This window comes from Talpa europaea (assembly GCF_964194135.1).
Source record: "Talpa europaea genome assembly, chromosome: 8".
Taxonomy (NCBI): domain Eukaryota; kingdom Metazoa; phylum Chordata; class Mammalia; order Eulipotyphla; family Talpidae; genus Talpa; species Talpa europaea.
This window is the reverse complement of record NC_140075.1, coordinates 97,446,084-97,465,198: the sequence shown is the minus strand read 5'-3', so window position 1 is coordinate 97,465,198 and position 19,115 is coordinate 97,446,084. Positions and strand designations below refer to the sequence as shown.

The 19,115-nt window shown below is 31.8% G+C and overlaps 1 protein-coding gene across 2 annotated transcripts in view; it reads right to left on the bottom strand.

Moving 5' to 3' along the window:
• Window positions 1-19,115, bottom strand: part of PCNX1 (pecanex 1) — a gene marked incomplete at both ends in the record, with an annotated part of 141,965 nt that overhangs the window by 52,876 nt on the left and 69,974 nt on the right. The window contains 4 exons of one of the 2 annotated variants that reach the window (XM_084241226.1): window positions 2,897-3,114; window positions 4,645-4,702; window positions 5,814-5,904; window positions 15,662-15,846. In XM_084241226.1, the coding sequence (XP_084097352.1) occupies window positions 2,897-3,114; window positions 4,645-4,702; window positions 5,814-5,904; window positions 15,662-15,846 (552 nt within the window). The remainder of the gene's footprint in view (window positions 1-2,896; window positions 3,115-4,644; window positions 4,703-5,813; window positions 5,905-15,661; window positions 15,847-19,115) is intronic. The other variant, XM_084241227.1, reaches the window with a different exon arrangement.

Below are 19,115 nucleotides of genomic sequence, written 5' to 3'. Positions count from 1 at the left end.
TCTGAAAATTAATTTGCTAAAATTACTGAAAGAAACGCTCTGTGTAAAGTCATCAACAGACCTAGAAAAAAATTCACAATACCTCTATACTATTTCATTTCATAGTCCTATCAGATTAAAACAAAATCAATGATATTTTCAAATAAACAAACACTAGCATTTTCATTTGATCTTATATGGCAGCTGTGGAATTCTAGAGTTGCTGAGCCCAGTGATCCTCACTGGGCCTACTGTACTAGACACTGTCTCTATTGCTCCTCACTGAAAATGTGCTCTCCTTTGCTTTTTTTTAAGCTTTTAATTTTGATGAATCAATTTATAAATCTGTTGATTTATTGAACTTGTTTTTGGTGTCACAACTAAGAAATTTTGCCTAACTCAAAGTGGCAAAATTTTCTGGTTTTACTTTTTTCTATACGTTTTATTACTTTAAGATTTTACATTTAGGTCTGTGATCCATTTTGAAGTAATTTTTGTAATGCGGTGCAAAGGAAACATAACAAGTTCTGTGGTTTTTGTTTTTGCTTTTGGCATATGGAAACCCAATGGTTCTGCCACCTTTCTCCACTTCACGGATGTGGGATATTATTTTGATGCCATCTAGGATTGACGTTTTCTTTATGGGAGATTTTAACTACAATTTCCATTTACTTAATAGAAATAAGACCCTTAAGGTAATTTTTTTTTGTTTCAGAATGAACTTTCATCATTTATAGCTTCAAGAAATTTGTTTATTATCAAAAAAAGTATTTTGAATTGTGGCTTTGTATTACTGATGCCTTATTATTAGGAAATAACCTTTATCCTTAGTAATATTCTCTGCTCTTAAATCTACTTTGTTTGATATTACTAAAGCCATTGCAGCTTTCCTTTGATTGTTGTTCATATGGTATATCTTTTTTCAAGATATTACATGATCTTTTTCTGTTTTTATATTTAAAGTTCATTTCTTGTTGGCAGCTTAAAAAAGTTGAGTCTTGGCGTTTTTTCTTCCACCTGACAATTTTTTACTTTTTCTAACTACCACCTTGCTATTTTCTATCTGTTGATCAGTTCTTGAAATTGTTCTTCTTTACCTACCTTCTTTAACTTAACAGTAATTTTTAAGAATCAATTTAACCTTTTCTTTTTCCACGTGGGGAGCTATACTTCTTTCTTTTACTCTTTTAGTGGTTGCTTTAGGGTTTATAGCATACATTTTATGACCATCTATTTCAAGTGATGATATACTACTTCACATAAAAGAAACTTATGTAATATACTTTTTTAATCTTCCTTTCTGGATTTTATGCTATTACTGTAATGCATTTTATGGATATTATAAACTACATAATATACTATTATTTCTGCTTAAATAGTCACTTACTTCCGGAAAGAAAATATAAAGGAAAAATGGGTAGCCCATATTTCCATTTGGTATTATTATTCTCCTGCTGTCTACAAGACATTCTTTAACCTATTTTGTAATGTGGGTCGGCTTACAAACAAATCTTTTCAATTTTACCTAGTCTGAAGTATCTATCTTGGTTTTTGGAAGACTATTTTTGCTGAATATAGAATTCTAGCTTTACAGTTTTATTTTTTTAATACTTTAAAAATGTTGCTGTACTAACTTCTCACTTGCATTATTTCCTACAATAAATGTTTTTTATTCTTGTTTCTCTGTACAAACTATGCCTTTTTTCCTCACAGGTTTTAATATTTTACCACCATTTTAAAGCAGCTATGTACCTTTGTACTGTTTTCTTCATTTTTTTTTTTTTGTATTTGAGATCCTTTGAAGTTCTTGACTGCATATGTTTACAGTTTTTATCAAATTTAGAAAGTTTTCCACCATTATTTCCTCAAAAAATTTCTATTCCCTGTTTCTTCTTGAAATTGTCATTTCATTTTGTTTATGTTCTTTTCACTGAGAGAGAAGAGTGGGGTGATGGTTCTTTTTGCTTTCTCTTTCATTTTGGATAATTTCTATTGCTATACTTCCAAATCACTAATATTTTCTTCTGTAGTGTCTAACTTGCCATTAATCCCACTCATTGTATTTTTAAATTTGGACCTTTTTTTAATCTCTGTAAGTTTGATTTGGATGTTTTAAAAGTTTCTTCCAGTATCTATTTAACTCTTTAAACACATAAAGTACAGTTATAGCTATTTTACTGTCTTTGTTAATTGTAATATCTGTGACAATTAAAGGTGGACTTCTCTTTGGAGAATAATCTATTCAGATCTATGCTGGTTTATTAATTGGGTTGTTTTATTGTTGTTAAACTGAATTTTTTGAGGGGTATATCTTGGATATTAACCCCTTGTTGGTTGCATAATACTGGGAACTCTCTGAAGGCAATAGAATGGGCAATTGCAAGGCTCACATAATTTGTTTCCCATCTATCAGTAATCACTACCCTGTTGTTTTATCTCCAATGTCCTGCAAATCACTTCACTATTATAGGAAGGTGACCCTTAAAAACCCATGTTGACTGCAAGAAACACTTGATCACCAAGTTCATAAGAGACTTATGTTGTTTACTATTAAGACCAGCGCTAAGAAATAGGGAAAAAGAAATTTCTTCTATTCCTTTTATAATTAGGGTGATAGTACCTATAATCTCAAGATAATTAATACCTCATATTCTCTATTTTTAAGTATTGCTGTATGATTTTTTTATTGACGATAAACTATTTTGGTATAAACATATTAAAACCGTCACAAAATGCTTTTAATCAATTCAAGAGACCCAATGTTTGGGAACCCTATTAACTTAAATTTTATCTAAAGAGGACAAAAACAGAAAACATTTTCCAGTGAAGAAACCAATTAAAAACCTCAATGGGTAATTAGGAATTTCTTAATTTAAAAATAAATCTACACTCATTTTGATATCAACTATATGCTCACCTATCAAACAAAGCCAAAAGTGTGAGTCTGTCAAAGTTAATGCCAATCCACAGCTGTGGCAGGATCCAAAAGCGGTAATAGTGTTTAACTTTTTGGGCAGCCTCTTCTGTTGGACCATAAGTAGTGCCCAAGTCAGGGCTTAGATCAATGTCTTGCTGCTCCAACAAATCTGTATCGATGGTTAATAGTCTGTTCAATCGAATCTGTGGAAGAGAGAGCTGAAAGAAAGTCAGCATTGAAAGACTTAAAATAGCTAATCAAATCATGATTCAGGGCTATTCAGTCAGCATGTGTATTATTAAGTCTTGTAATTCTCTACATTCGTCCACTCTTTGTGGATACTATATAATCTTCAGAAACTACAAAAGATGACATTTTTAAGTCAATAAACAAAGCAAATTAATCAAAAGGCCCTTTGGAAAAGGTTTTATTAGGAAAACTGAAGTCTTAACACCTTATGATTGTGTGGCTAGTCAATTCATTAAAATCATCTACAGTTAGTCAATCTGAGCCTATTCAAGAAATCACAGTATACTTCTTTTAGTTTTAATTCAGTCATTCACCAGTTCACCAATTTCCCCTTGTTCTGAAAGAATCCAGTTTACTTTATCTAGCACAGCATTGGCCAGCATTTGGTTATCATAAGGGTTTCACACCATTTAACAGTGACAAACAATATAATAATCAATTTCCCCTCTTTTGTTTCTCTTTAAAGCTACCAGGAATACTCTGCAGCAAAAAAGTAAGGATAATCTTTACTTTTCAAAGACATATGTAAGAATAGTCAAGAAAAACTGCGCTCGCTCGCGCTCTCTCTCTCTCTAAATATACATATATAAAATATGCATTTCTATTTCAAAGCATTGACAAATCCTTCCCCAAACACATTTTTTCTTATCCTCAAGGGTTTCTTAAACTTGTCACCACAGATATTTTCAGCCACATACTTCTCTTTTGTGGGAGTATGTGTTCCACTGTAGGCTGTTCAACAGCACCCCCAGCTGCAATATACTACATAACAGTAATATTCTCTCAGCCATGACAAGCAAAAAATGTTTCCAGACATCGCCAAAAGTCCACTGGTTGAAAATCACTGCTACATGTCAACTCACACCTATGTCTTAAAACCTTGATCAAAACTCTCATCTACAGGAACCTGCAAATGATTAATCCCTTTAGCAATAAATGAATCTACCTGTATCTCTTAAATGGTGCTTTAAAACAATTGGTTTGTTTTGTGTTTTCTAATTCAATATATACATCATATACATCTTGATGGCAAAGGTGGTGTTATCTTTTTAAAATTTCCCCATGGGGGGGAAAAGATTTCCCCCTGGTATCTCCAATAATATTTTTTTTATACAGTGAGAGGATCATTAAGTTTCCCACAAACATGCTGCCATAAGTATAACTAATAGTTAACCAACAGGTAATGGCACATAAATCCTAATATTTAAGTGAAATTTTAAAATGGCACAATTAAAAAAGTCACAGCCAGAAACTTTCGTAAGTAAACTGATGTTTTTACACACCCTCAAAGTGTAATTACTGATTCATAGACAGCTAATTAAATGTCAGGGTATTTTGATCAACGAAGATTTACAAGAAGAGATCTAGTATGGGCAGCAAAGGTGATTTTGCTATAACTTTCATTAAAACTGAAAGTTACATTTTGTAATTTCAACAATTTTTATTTGTATAGTTACTTAATCTGAAAGTACATTTTATAACAATAAAGAAAAACCTACCACATCATGTGGATAAAATCGAACTGAGGTAGAACTGGATACATGAGAATCCGTGTCACTAAAATAAAATGGAAGAAAAAAAAACTTTAGGGAATAAACAGCTTGCCAAGTAGGAAAAAGAAAAATAAATCCTTTAACAACGAGACAATATTTACAATGTCTTCACTTTTCCATGTAAAATCCAAAATTTAAAATAGTATTTTTCTAGAGTTGTGATTAAGGGTACATAATCTTTGGTCAGAGTATCTACATTCAAATCTCCTTATCAACTAAATGAGATCCTGTACAAGTTATCTAACCTTTTCATATCTCAGTTTCTTCAATAACAAAATAGTAACAAAATAACCAAATAATAGTACTTCTATCACACAGTTCTTATAAAAAGTATTTAAGAAAGCAATATATTACCTGGAACCATAATAAATTTAAGCTATAATACAGTAGCCTAGAACATGACAGTTCAGTTTCTATAACTCAGTCAAGTTTAGATTTCAAAACTTGGTATCTTACCATGTAACTGTTCTTATCCTGAATTATATTAAACATAGTTAAATGTTTCCATTGCTTCATCCTCCAATTGTTTCTACTATTATAAAATCTCCTGATACTCCAATTTAATCGTTTTTGAAAGGGTGAATTCTTAAACTGGTTTCAGAATGTTTCATCTTTTCCATACACTAAGCTAAGTGACTGTAAGATTTAATTTCTTTAAATGGTCCCTGAAAACTTAAGAAACTAAGTGAACTGTTCACAAGTACATAACATTTATGTAAAACGGTAACAATTAAATAAGACATTTCTCATTATTAAATGGAAATCCAAAATTAAAAATCAAATTACTCTTTTGATAGTGAGTTAATCAATAGATTTCAAAGTAACTCGAACAGATGAACAGTAAGATTAAAATTTTAGAAAACAAAATTTTAACACATTCAAAACAACAGTTGATTATGTTAAATGATCAAGATTTCTAACTTCTTATTTTTCTCCTAACTTCTCCATTATCTTACGATTCCTCAGGGGGAAAAAAGACATTCTTTGGAGACAAATGCATCACTGTGACAAATTAAATAAATATAAACAAAATGTTTTCAAAGTAACTTTTAAAAATTTAAACATGGCAAATATTTGCAAGTATACACTTTCTCCTAATATGACTTCACACATACCAGATATTGGATGCTCTCCTTGCTGCTGGTTCAAAATTCACAAGTGACATATCACAGCCACCAGTCTCATAAAGCGTAGAAGAGAACTTACCTAGCAAATAAATGAGTTTTTTAAGATCCATTAGAATACTCAGAATTTTTCCCTCATGATATACTAAAATTTAAACTTATTATAACTGAAGAAAATGCACTGTAACCTTTTTCTCCAAAATACCTTAAGAATAGTGATCTGCACATAATTCAACAGAAAGAGAACTGAAAAGGAAAGCTAAAGACTGGGGCAAATGTTAAGAAACAATCAGGTTTTAAAAGTAAAAGATTTAAGTAACCTTTCTACTACCAGTCTTTTCTCCTCCCAGTACATTCTCAATTCAAGTAATCATATATTTGAATTTAGGATGGTTTGCAAGTCATGTGACCACTACTTACAAGCAGCATGCAGCCACTTGGAAACCTGCTTAAATCCTGAGAGAGCTCCAACTATAAGACAACCAATTTGTGTGATTACCTTCAGAATTGTATTTTCTGGGGGAAAAAAAAAACCAAAAAAGTATCAACTGGATCTAAGGAAATTCAATGCATTAGATGGGGATAATTAAATTATATAAAAAATGGTACTTCATTAATTAAAAAAGAAATTAATGGTTTTTTAAAAAATAAATTACACTATTTAGTGAACATTAGTAGTTATATGATTCTATAAGAATTTTGAAAAAAATCTAGGAATAACATTTGGCTATACCCAAGTATCTCTACAAAGCTGATAAAAGTTTTAGAAATTATACTGGTTACAAAGAAATATGGATTTAAAAAAAAACACTTAAAATGAACTCTAAATAAGAGTTTTACTCATGAAAACATGAGTTTTCACTTAGAAAGAAATGGCATTTTATTGCTACTTATGTTTCTTCCTAGACCAGAAGTCAGCAAATATTTTCTGTAAAGAGCTAGATAAATATTTTAGGCTTTGTGGGCCAGAAGGCCTCTGATGCAAGAATTCAAGACTGCCATTGCAGTCTGAAAGTAGTCACACAACACATATAACAAATACACATATCAAATTTTACTTACTTTATTTACGAAGACAAGAATCAAGTTAGATTTAGCCAATAAGTTGTAGTTTGCCCACCCCTGTTTTAGACCAAACCTTAATACTTCTAAAACCTCTTTAACTCTCATGCAACAATGGAAATCAAGTCACTATACTACTTAGGATTAAAAGTTTCAATCTTGAGAACCAGTCCATTTTCCTGGAATGTGCAACACGGTGATGGATTAAAAACAGGGGAATAAGAAAAAGGGCAGGTACAAGAAAAAAAGCTTGGTTTAGAAGAAAGCTTTTGCGCACTGGTAAGGAAAAACAGACCTTTATTGCTTAGCAACAATAAAAGATCAACAGACTGATTTACTGGCATGGCCACTGTTCTCTAGTACTAACTTAATATAACATGACTTAATTCATTATTAAGTCTCCACTCCTGCTGCCTACCAGATCAGGTAAGCTTTCCAAAAGTGAACATTAAAGTTCGTATCTGTAATGATTTCATAATCTGCTCATATTTCCTTTCAAAGGGACAAGTACTCCTTATCTTGGTAAAACAATCCGTAACAATGACATTGATGACATTACAACAAGTAAGGCAAACAAAAGGAAATGCCAGAGAAAAGGAGAAAAGATTTGCAATTTGTATCTGATTAATTAGTTGTACCTAAAATATCAAAAGAACTCTTACACCTCAATAATAAGACAAACAATCTATTCTAAAAGTGAGTAAAAGATCCAGACAAACTTCACAAAAGGGCTATGGATAGCTAATAAACACATCAAAAGATTCTGAGCATCCTTAGTCATATGAAAAATGCAAACTTAAACTAGGATGAAATACCATTATACACCCATTAGGGCTAAAACTTTAAAGGCCAACAATAGCAGATGTCAACAAGAATGAGAACAAAAGGAACTCACACACATTGCTGCATGGAATGCAAATCCACTTCTGAAAAACAGTTTAGAAGTTTTATTCAAATAGCTAAAATCTTGAAAACACCATAAATATCCACCAAAGGATGACTGGACAAACAATATACAGCATGTTCATTCAATGCAGTACTATCCAAAATATAGGGAATGTACTACTAACATGTAACAACATGATGAAGCTGAAAAGCATTGTGCTAAGTAAGAAGCTAATCACAAAGGCAACATATTTCATGACTGCATTTAAATGAACTTCTCACGAGTAGGAAAAGCACAATGACATTAAATACACAGTGGTTGCCTGTAGCCAGGGCAGAGGAGGGATGAACTGAAATGGAGGCACAAAGAATCTTTTGAAGATGAAGGAAAGGTTCTATATAATGATTGTGGCATTTCAAAGGTGTGCTCCTGTTAATCTCATCACATTGTATATATCAAGTAAATGCAATTTTTCATACCTAAATTATGTATAGATAAAAGTGATTTAAATACAAAAAAGAAAAAGATTGGCCAGATATGAGCTAATTAGATGAAATATAATGAAACAGCTTGTGAAATTCCCACATAAGAATCAATATTTTTAAGAATGAGTGAATTTGTTGCTTTATTTTTGTACTTCATTTTAAAAATAATATGCATAAGATTTTAAAGTAGTATATAAAATCAAGGTTCCCCATTCACCAGAAGAGACAGCTACTGCCAAGTTTCCATGCAAATTAAAACCACGCTGAGATATGTTCAACAGAGGAAATGTATCTCAACCCTGGTTTTAATTTGCAATTTTAAAAATTATGATCAAGCTTAAGCTGTTTCCCCATGACTGCAAGCTTGTATTTCTTTAAAATGTTTATAACTTCTAGTAGGTCACTGATCTTTACCTTATGATTAGAAATGCTTACTGTCCTATTGTGGCAAAAACTGATGACCGACAGCCTGTATTCAACCTGTCATTCCTTTTAGCAATAGGACCACACTCACTGAACTTCACCTGGGCATATGTCCCCTAGTTAGAGGCAATCCAGCCTCTCTGGCAGCTACAAATGAATACATGCCCTATATATGGGACCACAGACAGAGGAAAGAGAGAGGCACATTTCCCAAGTCACACTCTAAAAGATAAAGACTAGTTGTCCTTGACATGATGTTTAACTATCCCCCTTCCTATTTTTATGGAAATGTTAACAAGGAGAGCGATCACTACGGATCTGGCAGGGAAGCCACATGTGAAAGACAACCGAACATGGTTCCCATTAGACTACTATGAGAGAAATACAAACTTCTCTTTATTTTAGCTACTAAAGATTAAAAAATATTTAACCTATATTCCAACTCTACATATACTACTAATCAACTTTAATTTAGATCTAAGAATGTTAATGTTAAAAAGAAGATAATCTAGTCTAGTGCTTCAAAGAAGTCTTTACAACATAGACTAGAAAAACACAAATTATTTGCCTCAACCAATCCCTGTTATCTTCTGTAAAATACCTATAATAGTTCAGGCATCTAAAACATCTTTTAAAGTAACAAGCCACTAGTCTTTCAATAGTACCAATAATAACTTTCTGAGCATTCTCCATGAGATGAGCATTAGAGCACATAAAATTTCTCTAGGTTTATTTTTAATGTACAATATTTGTGAAGATAAAATGAATACTATCAAGCCATGCCAGGTAAAGTATAAACTGGTACAAGTTTTTCATAAGCAATTAATGGTTTATAGGGGGATGATATTTATTCCCCTTGACTATGACTCTACTTCAACATACTTATCCTAAGGAAATAATCACTGCTGTATTGAAAGGTTTACATAAAGGATGTTCAGCAGATTATATTACAATAGGAAATATTAGGATTCGCTTTTAAGATTAACAATGCAATTTAAAAATTACGATAAATACAACTGTTAATAGCAATGCTTGTTTATATAATCAGCTTGCAAATGCCAGATACTATTCCAATTAATTTGTATGTTTTAACAGATAAAATTCCCATCAAAACTCTATGAAGTAGGCATTATAACTGCCCCCTCTTTGGTAAATGAGGAATTTGAGGCACAGGAGAAAAAATAACTTCCCCCAGTCACACAGCTAGTAAGTGGTAGCTTGGATTTGAAGCCAGGATGTCTGACTCTGGAGTCTACTATGTGGATTGAAGTGACAAGGTATTATGCAGTCACTCAGAAACAAATTAAAGAATAGTTACAAGAGTGTATTTCAGATGCACTAAGTAAAAAACCAAGATACGAAATCCATAAAGTAGCACAAAAGTCACACAACAATATCTCAATTCTGTTTCAGTAAAGTGTGCATTAAAAAAGACAGGAAAGAAAATATATAAAACATTAATAGTGACTTAAGTAATGAGATTTTAGAGGAGTTATATTTTCTTCATTATATTTTCCAGCATTTCTAAACCTGTATTTATGTTGTAAGAATGGGAAAAGAATAGTCTCATTTTACCAAAAGTAAGCAGGATATTTCCACCAAATCTTTAAGACATCTAGGTATAATGAAGCATTCTTAAGAGTTTCAATAAAAGTAAACATTTTGCTTTCATTTTTATATATTTTATATTGCCTCCTAAAAGGAGCAAAGATAGAAATTAATATTCCTTGTATTAAAAACAAGATCAAGGGCCTCCCTGGTGGCACAAGGGGTTAAGTACAGCACTGTGAAGCTATCCGCAGCCTCTGCAGCAGGAATCAATCCCTGGTCATCCAGGGAGCTACCCACATGGCGCAGCAGACCTCTCCTGCCTCACCCGCTGCTCCCCTCAGCAGTGTATTTCAGTAGATCTTCCTGTTCTGCTCCCACTCTGTCTCTGGTGAATCCTCTCACCCTCTGTATCTCTGGCCTGTACCCCAGTTCTTGTATGCATAAATAATCTTAAAACAAAATTTAAAAAACAAGATCAACGGTGTTACAAAAAGAATATAACATTTGCTTAGATGAATGAAAACCATATACCAAAACACAGGGGACTGAAGCATAGATTACAAGAGATACACACACACACACACACACACTCACACCCTCCCTCTTCACTCCCAAATAAAGAAATGTATATATCCTTCTTGATTGCTATTAAGAAAAAGTACTTATAACATAGCCATAAGTAATAAGTGTTAGAATAGTCCATAATGCACATAATCTTTTTTAAACCAGTCTAACTCTAACAAAAACCACTAGAAGTATTACATATCCTCTATTTTTTAAAGTAAATAATTTTAAAGCCTTCAAATCATATATCTGCTTAGTAATGTATAATTTAATACAATCAATAGGGGTTGCCAGATTTCTGGAAGCATTATTTTTGGAGCTGACCACATTTTCAATTAACAAATTCTGTAGGAAAGCAGATTATCTCAGAGAATACCTCTGTGTCACTCCTGTAAAATAATGAAACAAAAAAAAAAAACCTTAGAAAAATCAATTTACTCGTCACTTTTTAAACCTCTAATATATTAGTGAAATTAAGAAAGTCTTAAATTCATCTGGACACTACTTATGATATTTATATATTTTATATTTAAGTCTTGATAAACATAAAATGTCCTCATTCTTGCTTAAGTCATAATAGTATTTTAAAGTTTTTTCACAAAACAGTGATAATTTTATAACTACATTTTCAAAGCATATCCTCACCAGTTATAACCACTAATTTCATACAAAGAAGAAACACATGTAAATTTTCCTGTTTTATTTCATGTTATCTATTTCCTGAGATGATGTTACATACTAAGATTTTAACTATCAACTACAATAGCATGTTCATCACTACATCAATCAATCTTAATTTACAGAAGGAAGCTGGGATAACATAAAAAAACTGAGAAGTGATTGCCAGATTTTATAGAAAAAAAGCTAGTATGTACACAATAACATCTTTAAAGACTCATCACCCAAAGCAAACAAAGTCAAGGAAAAGATAATCACCTGGGATTACATCAAACTGAAAAGCTTCTGTACAGCAAAAGAGACATTAACCAAAACAGAGAGACACCCCACTGATTGGGAACAAATCTTTGCACTCCAGTCAACTGATAAGGGACTGATCACAAAGATATACAAAGAACTCACATGACTCAACAAAAACAAAATAAACAATCCAGTCAAGAAATGGGCAGAAGAACTTAAAAGACATTTCTCCAAAGAGGAAATGCAAATGGTCGACAGGCATGAGAAAAAATGTTCAACATCCCTTTTAATCAGGGAAATGCAAATTAAAACCACATTGAGACAACCACCTTACACCAGTAAGAATGGCACATATCAAAAAACCAGCAACAACAAATGTTGGCAAGGATGTGGTGAAAAAGGAACTCTCCGACACTGCTGGTGGGAGTGCAAACTGGTCCAACCACTATGGAAAGCTGTGTGGAGGTTCCTCAGTCTACTAAAAATGGAGCTACCACACGACCTAGCAATTCCACTGCTAGGGATCTACTCAAAGGACACAAAAACATTGATTCAAAGGAACACCTGTCCCCCTATGTTTATTGCAGCACTATTTACAATAGATAAAACCTGGAAACTACCCAAATGCCCAAAAATAGATGACTGCATCAAGAAGATATGGCATATATACACAATGGAATATTATTCCGCAATCAAAAAAGATAAACTCATGCCATTCACAGCAACATGGATGGAACTAGAAGGAATTATGCTCAGTGAAATAAGCCAGAAGGAAAAAGAAAAATATCGGATGATTTCACTTATAGCAGGAATATAGAGGAACCAAATAAGACATCAGTGTAAAAAAAATAGTAACAGTACAAAACACAACAAAGCTAAAACAGACTATTATAAATTAGAGAAATATTGCAGGGGAGGAGGAAGGAGAAGGATCAGAGCATAGGGGACTGAGGTGATGGTGCGCGGGTTCACTGGTGAAGGAAACTCTATGGGAAACACCTGAGGGGGGTGGGGCAAAGCAAATATTTAAAAGTGAACAATGATGTAAAAAAATAAAAATTAAATTAATAAAATGTAAAAAAAAAAAAAAGCTAGTACATATATAACTCAACTTCAGGTTACCTGAGTTCACAGTCTGTTGTATATCTGGGCACTTAGCCATAACCTGTTTTATTTAGCAAAACCTCAATTTAATTCAGGATATAGTAGAAAATCAACTGCAAATACACAAAACTGTAAGAGATTGATGAGAAGGAAATTAACCTTTAAGAGGTGGTTTAAAAAATGTTACATTTTAGGACTCATGAAATTCTTTGATAATAATTTCCTTTTCAAAGATGCTAACTTACATTATGTGAACTTTTAAAAAAAAATAAGGTTTGTGTGAAAAAGGAACTCTCTAAAGGAAACAATCTAAATATTTTTAACTAGGTTCTGGATAATACATATACAATTTACTGTTTAAAATTGTGATGATTAACAATCATGCCTACTGAAATGAAAATACATTTTTCTCTGAACACAAGCTAATAAAATTCTTATAATACCATCTTCAATAAATATTCCACCAGGTTTTCTACTTGGTAACCTTGAAATGCTAGTTAAAATGCAACAGAGAAAAAAGGACTCTTATGATTTAGAATAAGATCTGGATGTGGATATCTGTTACGATACCATAAAGAGGGGGGCAAACTACAGAGGTTTGGAATGAAATAAAGCCTAACTGCTTATTTCCTTTAATACAAATAGGCAAATTTACAAGTTTAAAAATAAATACACAAATTCTTACATCTATATGCATGTAACATTTGTAGATATACATGTGTACATATGCAAACATGTGCACTCACACATGTATAACACTGTTTTATATAACTGTATTATATATGCATACATTTTCACATGTAAATACTGTGCATTTAAAAGTTCAAATGAAGAAGCTACATTCGTAAGGAAGCAATCCTTTATAAATAGTTCATACTTGTAGGGACTATCACAACTAATTCTAACATATTTGAATACACAGTACCTAAATTCACACAAAATCCTATTACCAATGTTAATTAAAATCATATAGAAAATTAAGCCATGGAATGAAAGTATACTAGTAATGGAATATTTCATAAAAATCAGTGTCTCTACCAATACCTTTAATCTCAGCTGATTTTTCTTTTTAGCCTTTATGTGCTATGGAACAGTGTGCTTTGTGCTGGTTTTGTGCTAGTTTTTAGTAAGTATCCAGTTTAGCAGCTACCATGGGTCAAAAACTAGTAAAGTCAGTTAACACAAAAGATGAAATCCAAATTTCAAAAGAATATCCTGAATATTCACCAGTAGATGCTAAAGTCACCTCTAATCAGAAGAGATTCTTTATCTTCAGAATCTTCAAGGTAGGTCATTAACATGCATCATTAGCGCCTATGACCTGCATGTGGCTTTAGCATGAGGCTTGATAGCAAAAGTTTGATTAGCAGGGTTGTTTTTTTTTTAAAGCAAATTAAGAGTTTTTATATAGGAAAATCATGTGTTTGATTTAACAAAAGTCTAAAAATTCAAAACTGGGCCAAAACAGTCTTTTATTTTAGCTAATCTACTATCATAAACCCAATGGGCAAAGGTAATGGTGACCCTAATTTTATATATACAAATTGACAAATCCTCTGAACTTTGGGTTAACCCAAGAGAAATATCAATATAAAGATATTATTAACTGAAAATACTTGCAACTAAAAAAAGCATCACTGCTTAAAGTCAAAGCAAGTAACTAAATTAAGTCCACTTTGTTCTCTCAAGCACCCTCCTGAGAGACGCCTCCTCCCTTTTCTCTTCACATTACAAACTCAAAAGAGCATTCTAAAATAAAGATGTTTTATTGCCTTCTCATTTTATTTAGAAATCACTATGCATTTTAATATTATATATATCTTAAATGACCATTTTCAAGTTTCTAAATGATTAAAGATGATTTTACATCAATATGCATATCTAATATTTATTAACATCTCTCCAAGAATTTTTACTAAATGGGAAGAATTAACAAATAAGCAGCATTTAAAATTTTATTATGCCTTATGTGGACACTTTACACCACATAATCATCTTAGTCAAAGCATCAACTAGGTTATCACATTTTTAAATGAGGCCAGTTATAACATGGACAAACAAAATCATGATGAGCAAATATTTTTTCAAATATGTACTTGTGAATAATAAGATTTTCCTCTTCACTGTATTTACTTAAATAGCTTTTAAATTGCCTCTGAACACAAGAAATCTGTACAGAGAAATAAACTAAAGTAATAAACTATCTTCAAGACACAAAACTGACCAGAGAGGCTATGCATTACTGTGGTTAGAAATAAGAATTAATTTATAACCTATATTGAAAGATATATTAACATAAAAAGAACTTTACAAAGTTATTATTGGATATTAGTACACAGCTATGTTGTCCTAAGAGGTCTACATTTAGATAGGAAGTCCTACTTCAGGTGATGGACATTGAAGTGACATACAGAATACCCAAAAGATTACATAATAGACTATTAGAAAGTATTTTGCTTTTCTTGTAGCCTAGTCAGAGAATTAAAAAAAATAACGGTTTAATCAAAGTAATTTTTTTAAAAATTGCTATTTTCCCACATGGTACAAATGCAAAAAAAAATAAAAAAATTGCCCAGATCTTTGTAAGAGAACATTAAAGCATGAACATTTATTAATATTTTTAACTACCTACTAAAAATGGACATGCTCAAAGAAAATGAAAGTAAGAATAGAGAGAACACAGAAGGCAAAAGCAAAATTTTCCTTACACACAGAACAAATCCCATAAAGCGTGCACTTGCCATAGTTCCGAAATGAAGCTATCACAAGAGAGAATTGCTTTCATTGTTACCCATTATTTGCTGCATTAAAGTTTCATATACCAAAATTACATAAGGCCTGCATACCAAGTTCATCGTGCAAACTGCTGCCTCCTACAGCAGATGCATTGTCATGTGGTGCTTCTAAGTGGACACTCCCATTTCTCACCAGCAAGGAGGCACTAGCACTGAGCACTGCAGTCTGGGAAGGGGGGCGGGACTGGACTTTGACCTGGGCTGTGGACTGCTGGCCTTGCTGACCATCTTGAAGGCTAGGAAAAAACATGGATTGGGGAGACATTACAGGGAGAAAAGAGAAAACAATAGCTAGAATGAAGTCAATATAGAAAATCTTTCAAAAACTTTTTCAATGTAACCTAAGAAAGAGCCAACAAATGTAAAATATGCAGGATATACTGCCACATTAAATCATCTAGTCCTTAGAAATCTGATTCATATGCATCAGTATGGACACAGTAAACACTTAGTGCATATGTAAATTAATCAAACTATGAACTTTATTCCACCTCAAGTTAACAGAGTTCTCGTATAAGGAAAATGAAAGCAAAACAGAAGAATCACAACTATATTAAATGTATGTGGGTTGTAGTTGCTCCCCAGAAAATAAATCCTATCTTTCAATTAAATACGCACTTTTACCTATAAACTATATTCCAGAATTGTTCTTTCAAATATACTGGCATTGCAAAAATCACAGAAAGATAAAATTTCTACATACATGAAAACCAGAGAATCTTTGTAAAATGCAACCAAAATGACAATTTTGAATCAAAAGAATCACAAACTAGTGCAAGAGAACCAAAATAACAGACTCAACCAAGTAAAATGCAAGTGACCACTGGAATACTAGAAGTACAATTAACATACAAAATGTTTTTCTGAGAAGTCTATATATATATATCTGAAATAAGGCCACAGGCTTTATGTACAAGTGTTAGTTAACAAGTGAATTTTGTTAACACCTTTTCCGATTTGTATCAGTTTCATTAACAAAGATCTATCATTCCACAAAATTTTAAAAATAATTTAAAAACCAGTAATCTGTCAAGGAATATCACAATCTTTTCTAAATTTCAAAATTTTAAAAATATTTAGTATTTTGTGATTATACATATTTATTTATTAAAATGATCAATAGTATTTAAATTATTTTAAAATTATCTAAAATTAACAAATTATATTAGCTTGTTTTATATATTTTAAAGCACTGAATTTTAACATTCTTAGTACAAAACTAAAATTTACTGATGAAACTCATGAAAACATTTTAAGTATAATTCCTATATTACATTCCCTACATAATGTTCAATACAACTCTGCATTCTGTTGATTTAAGCTTACTTTGAACAAACTACAGTCTGTTACTAAATTATACCCTTTGGGGGAAAAAAAAAGAAGAATGCTACTTAGAATGGCTTCATTTAGTTTCTTTATCAATTTTATTATGAGTATCAATTTCTAATTCTTTGAATTCAGTGCAATGGTTTCTCTGATCTGATGTCAACAAATTCATCTGCTCAGACTGTAATTTGAAGTAACAGGAAATAAGAGACTAAGTAGAAAATACTATCTATACTGCTTATGCCTGTGGTTATGGGAACAGAACACACTCTGGAACTATACTCTCTGATAACAGTACTCACATGTGACTACTTAAAGTAACTAAAATTTTAGTTCCTTAGTTCCACTAACCACATTTCAAGTGCTCCATAGCCACATAACAAAATTAAAAAGCTAACAACAAAGAGTGGGGAGAAGCTATTAGTGTCTACCATACCAGATAGTGCAAATTATAGAATAAAATGGAAAGTTCCATTAACCATCACTACCTGGAATATTCACTTTTCAAGCTTCTTTTAGAGCCAATAAAAAGCTTACAACCTAAGAGAAGCACAGGAATGTACACAACAATAAAAAAACCAAGTCTGAAAAATGTTGACTTGTCAGTGCTAGCTGGCATTTTTTAAAGTCATAAATATCAGAGTATTCATTTAATAACGTCTATTCCACTATTTAATAACGTCTATTCCACTTAGTCTATGGAATAGAATCTGTACATAATCAGACATAAATCAAGACATGATATTGGGAACTGATATAATCAAATTTGTATTCTCAAAGACTGTTCCTCTTCCTCAGAAACTATTTAAACATCCATAAATTTTACCAAAATGACTAACACAAGGAAGAAAATTCTGATGTGAAAATGTTTAAATAGCTCAAGTGCTATGTCTCTTCAATTCAGAAGACAGCAGAAATTCACAGAATTTGTGCTTAACAAGTTTTTATCACTTTTTCACTTAAAGTAATAAACAAGGATGCAATATGACAGATGTATTTTAACGTCAACATATCTGAGACTCTATTAATCTTTGCCATATCCAAAGAAACAAAAGACAGAGGAAACTGGACAAAATCTTTGAGATTGTAAATGCCAACTTTTTGAATAGCAAAAGTCAGTCGTAAAATATCTTTTGAATTCTTGTTCAAAATCCTTCAACAACAACAAAAAAGTCTGCAATCTTTAAAGAAACTGTTAAGAAAACTATTCTTGGGGGTTGTACTTTACCTTACATTAACTACTAATTGGCAAGAGTTAACTTGCCTACTATTTTATAACACGGCAAAAAAAAAAGGTAGAAATTCAGGTCTATAATATCAACTATCAACAGAATCACTAACATGCAATTGTACTAATTATTGATAATTCACATTTCTATTTTAACTGAGAAAAATAAAGGTGATCTCAGTGTTTCCTCCCTCTATACCACTTAGTATCTATCACATCCTACTTTATAGTTTCATTTTTGTATGTGTCTTCCAATTAAAAAGCAAACTCTAAGAGTAAAATCACATATTCCTATGAATCTCTAGAGTTCAGAGAATAGTCTCAGAACAGTGTCTTGTACACAGTATACAACCAACAAATATCATTCCTGAGCACCTCAAAATGATTTTTATGATTATGTTATTGCTATAACCCTCTTTAATTACAGAGCTTTCAATCTTATGCTATTTTAAACAATAAATCTAAAAATACAGTAAAGCTTTTTACCCTTTCCCAGAATTCACTGGTGATATCTTTTCATTATAATCCATTAAATAGAGTTCTAAATGTTATCACATTAAAGTTGATAAATAAAAATCTAGAACTCTTAAAATTAGTATTATGTAATTTTAAAATATTTGTCTTTGTTTCATCCCCAGTAATTGTGAAAAAATAGCAAGGACCTACAAAACCTGTGTACAAGGCTAACTGAATGAAAAGACTTTAAAAAAATGAGGTCCAAACAGGATAGTCTAGCAAGTATAAAACACTTGCAAATTGATGATTCACTCTCAATCCCTGGAGACATATTTTACTAAGTTGCTTTTTAGTGCTGATTAAACTATTCACTAAAGTTTAAATTAAGTTAGCAGAGTTTATTGGTATTTATATATTATTGTAATTAACCTATCCCATTTCTTTTTGACAAACAAGTTTGCAAATTTTGTGTGGCCATGCCATCCTATATTAAAA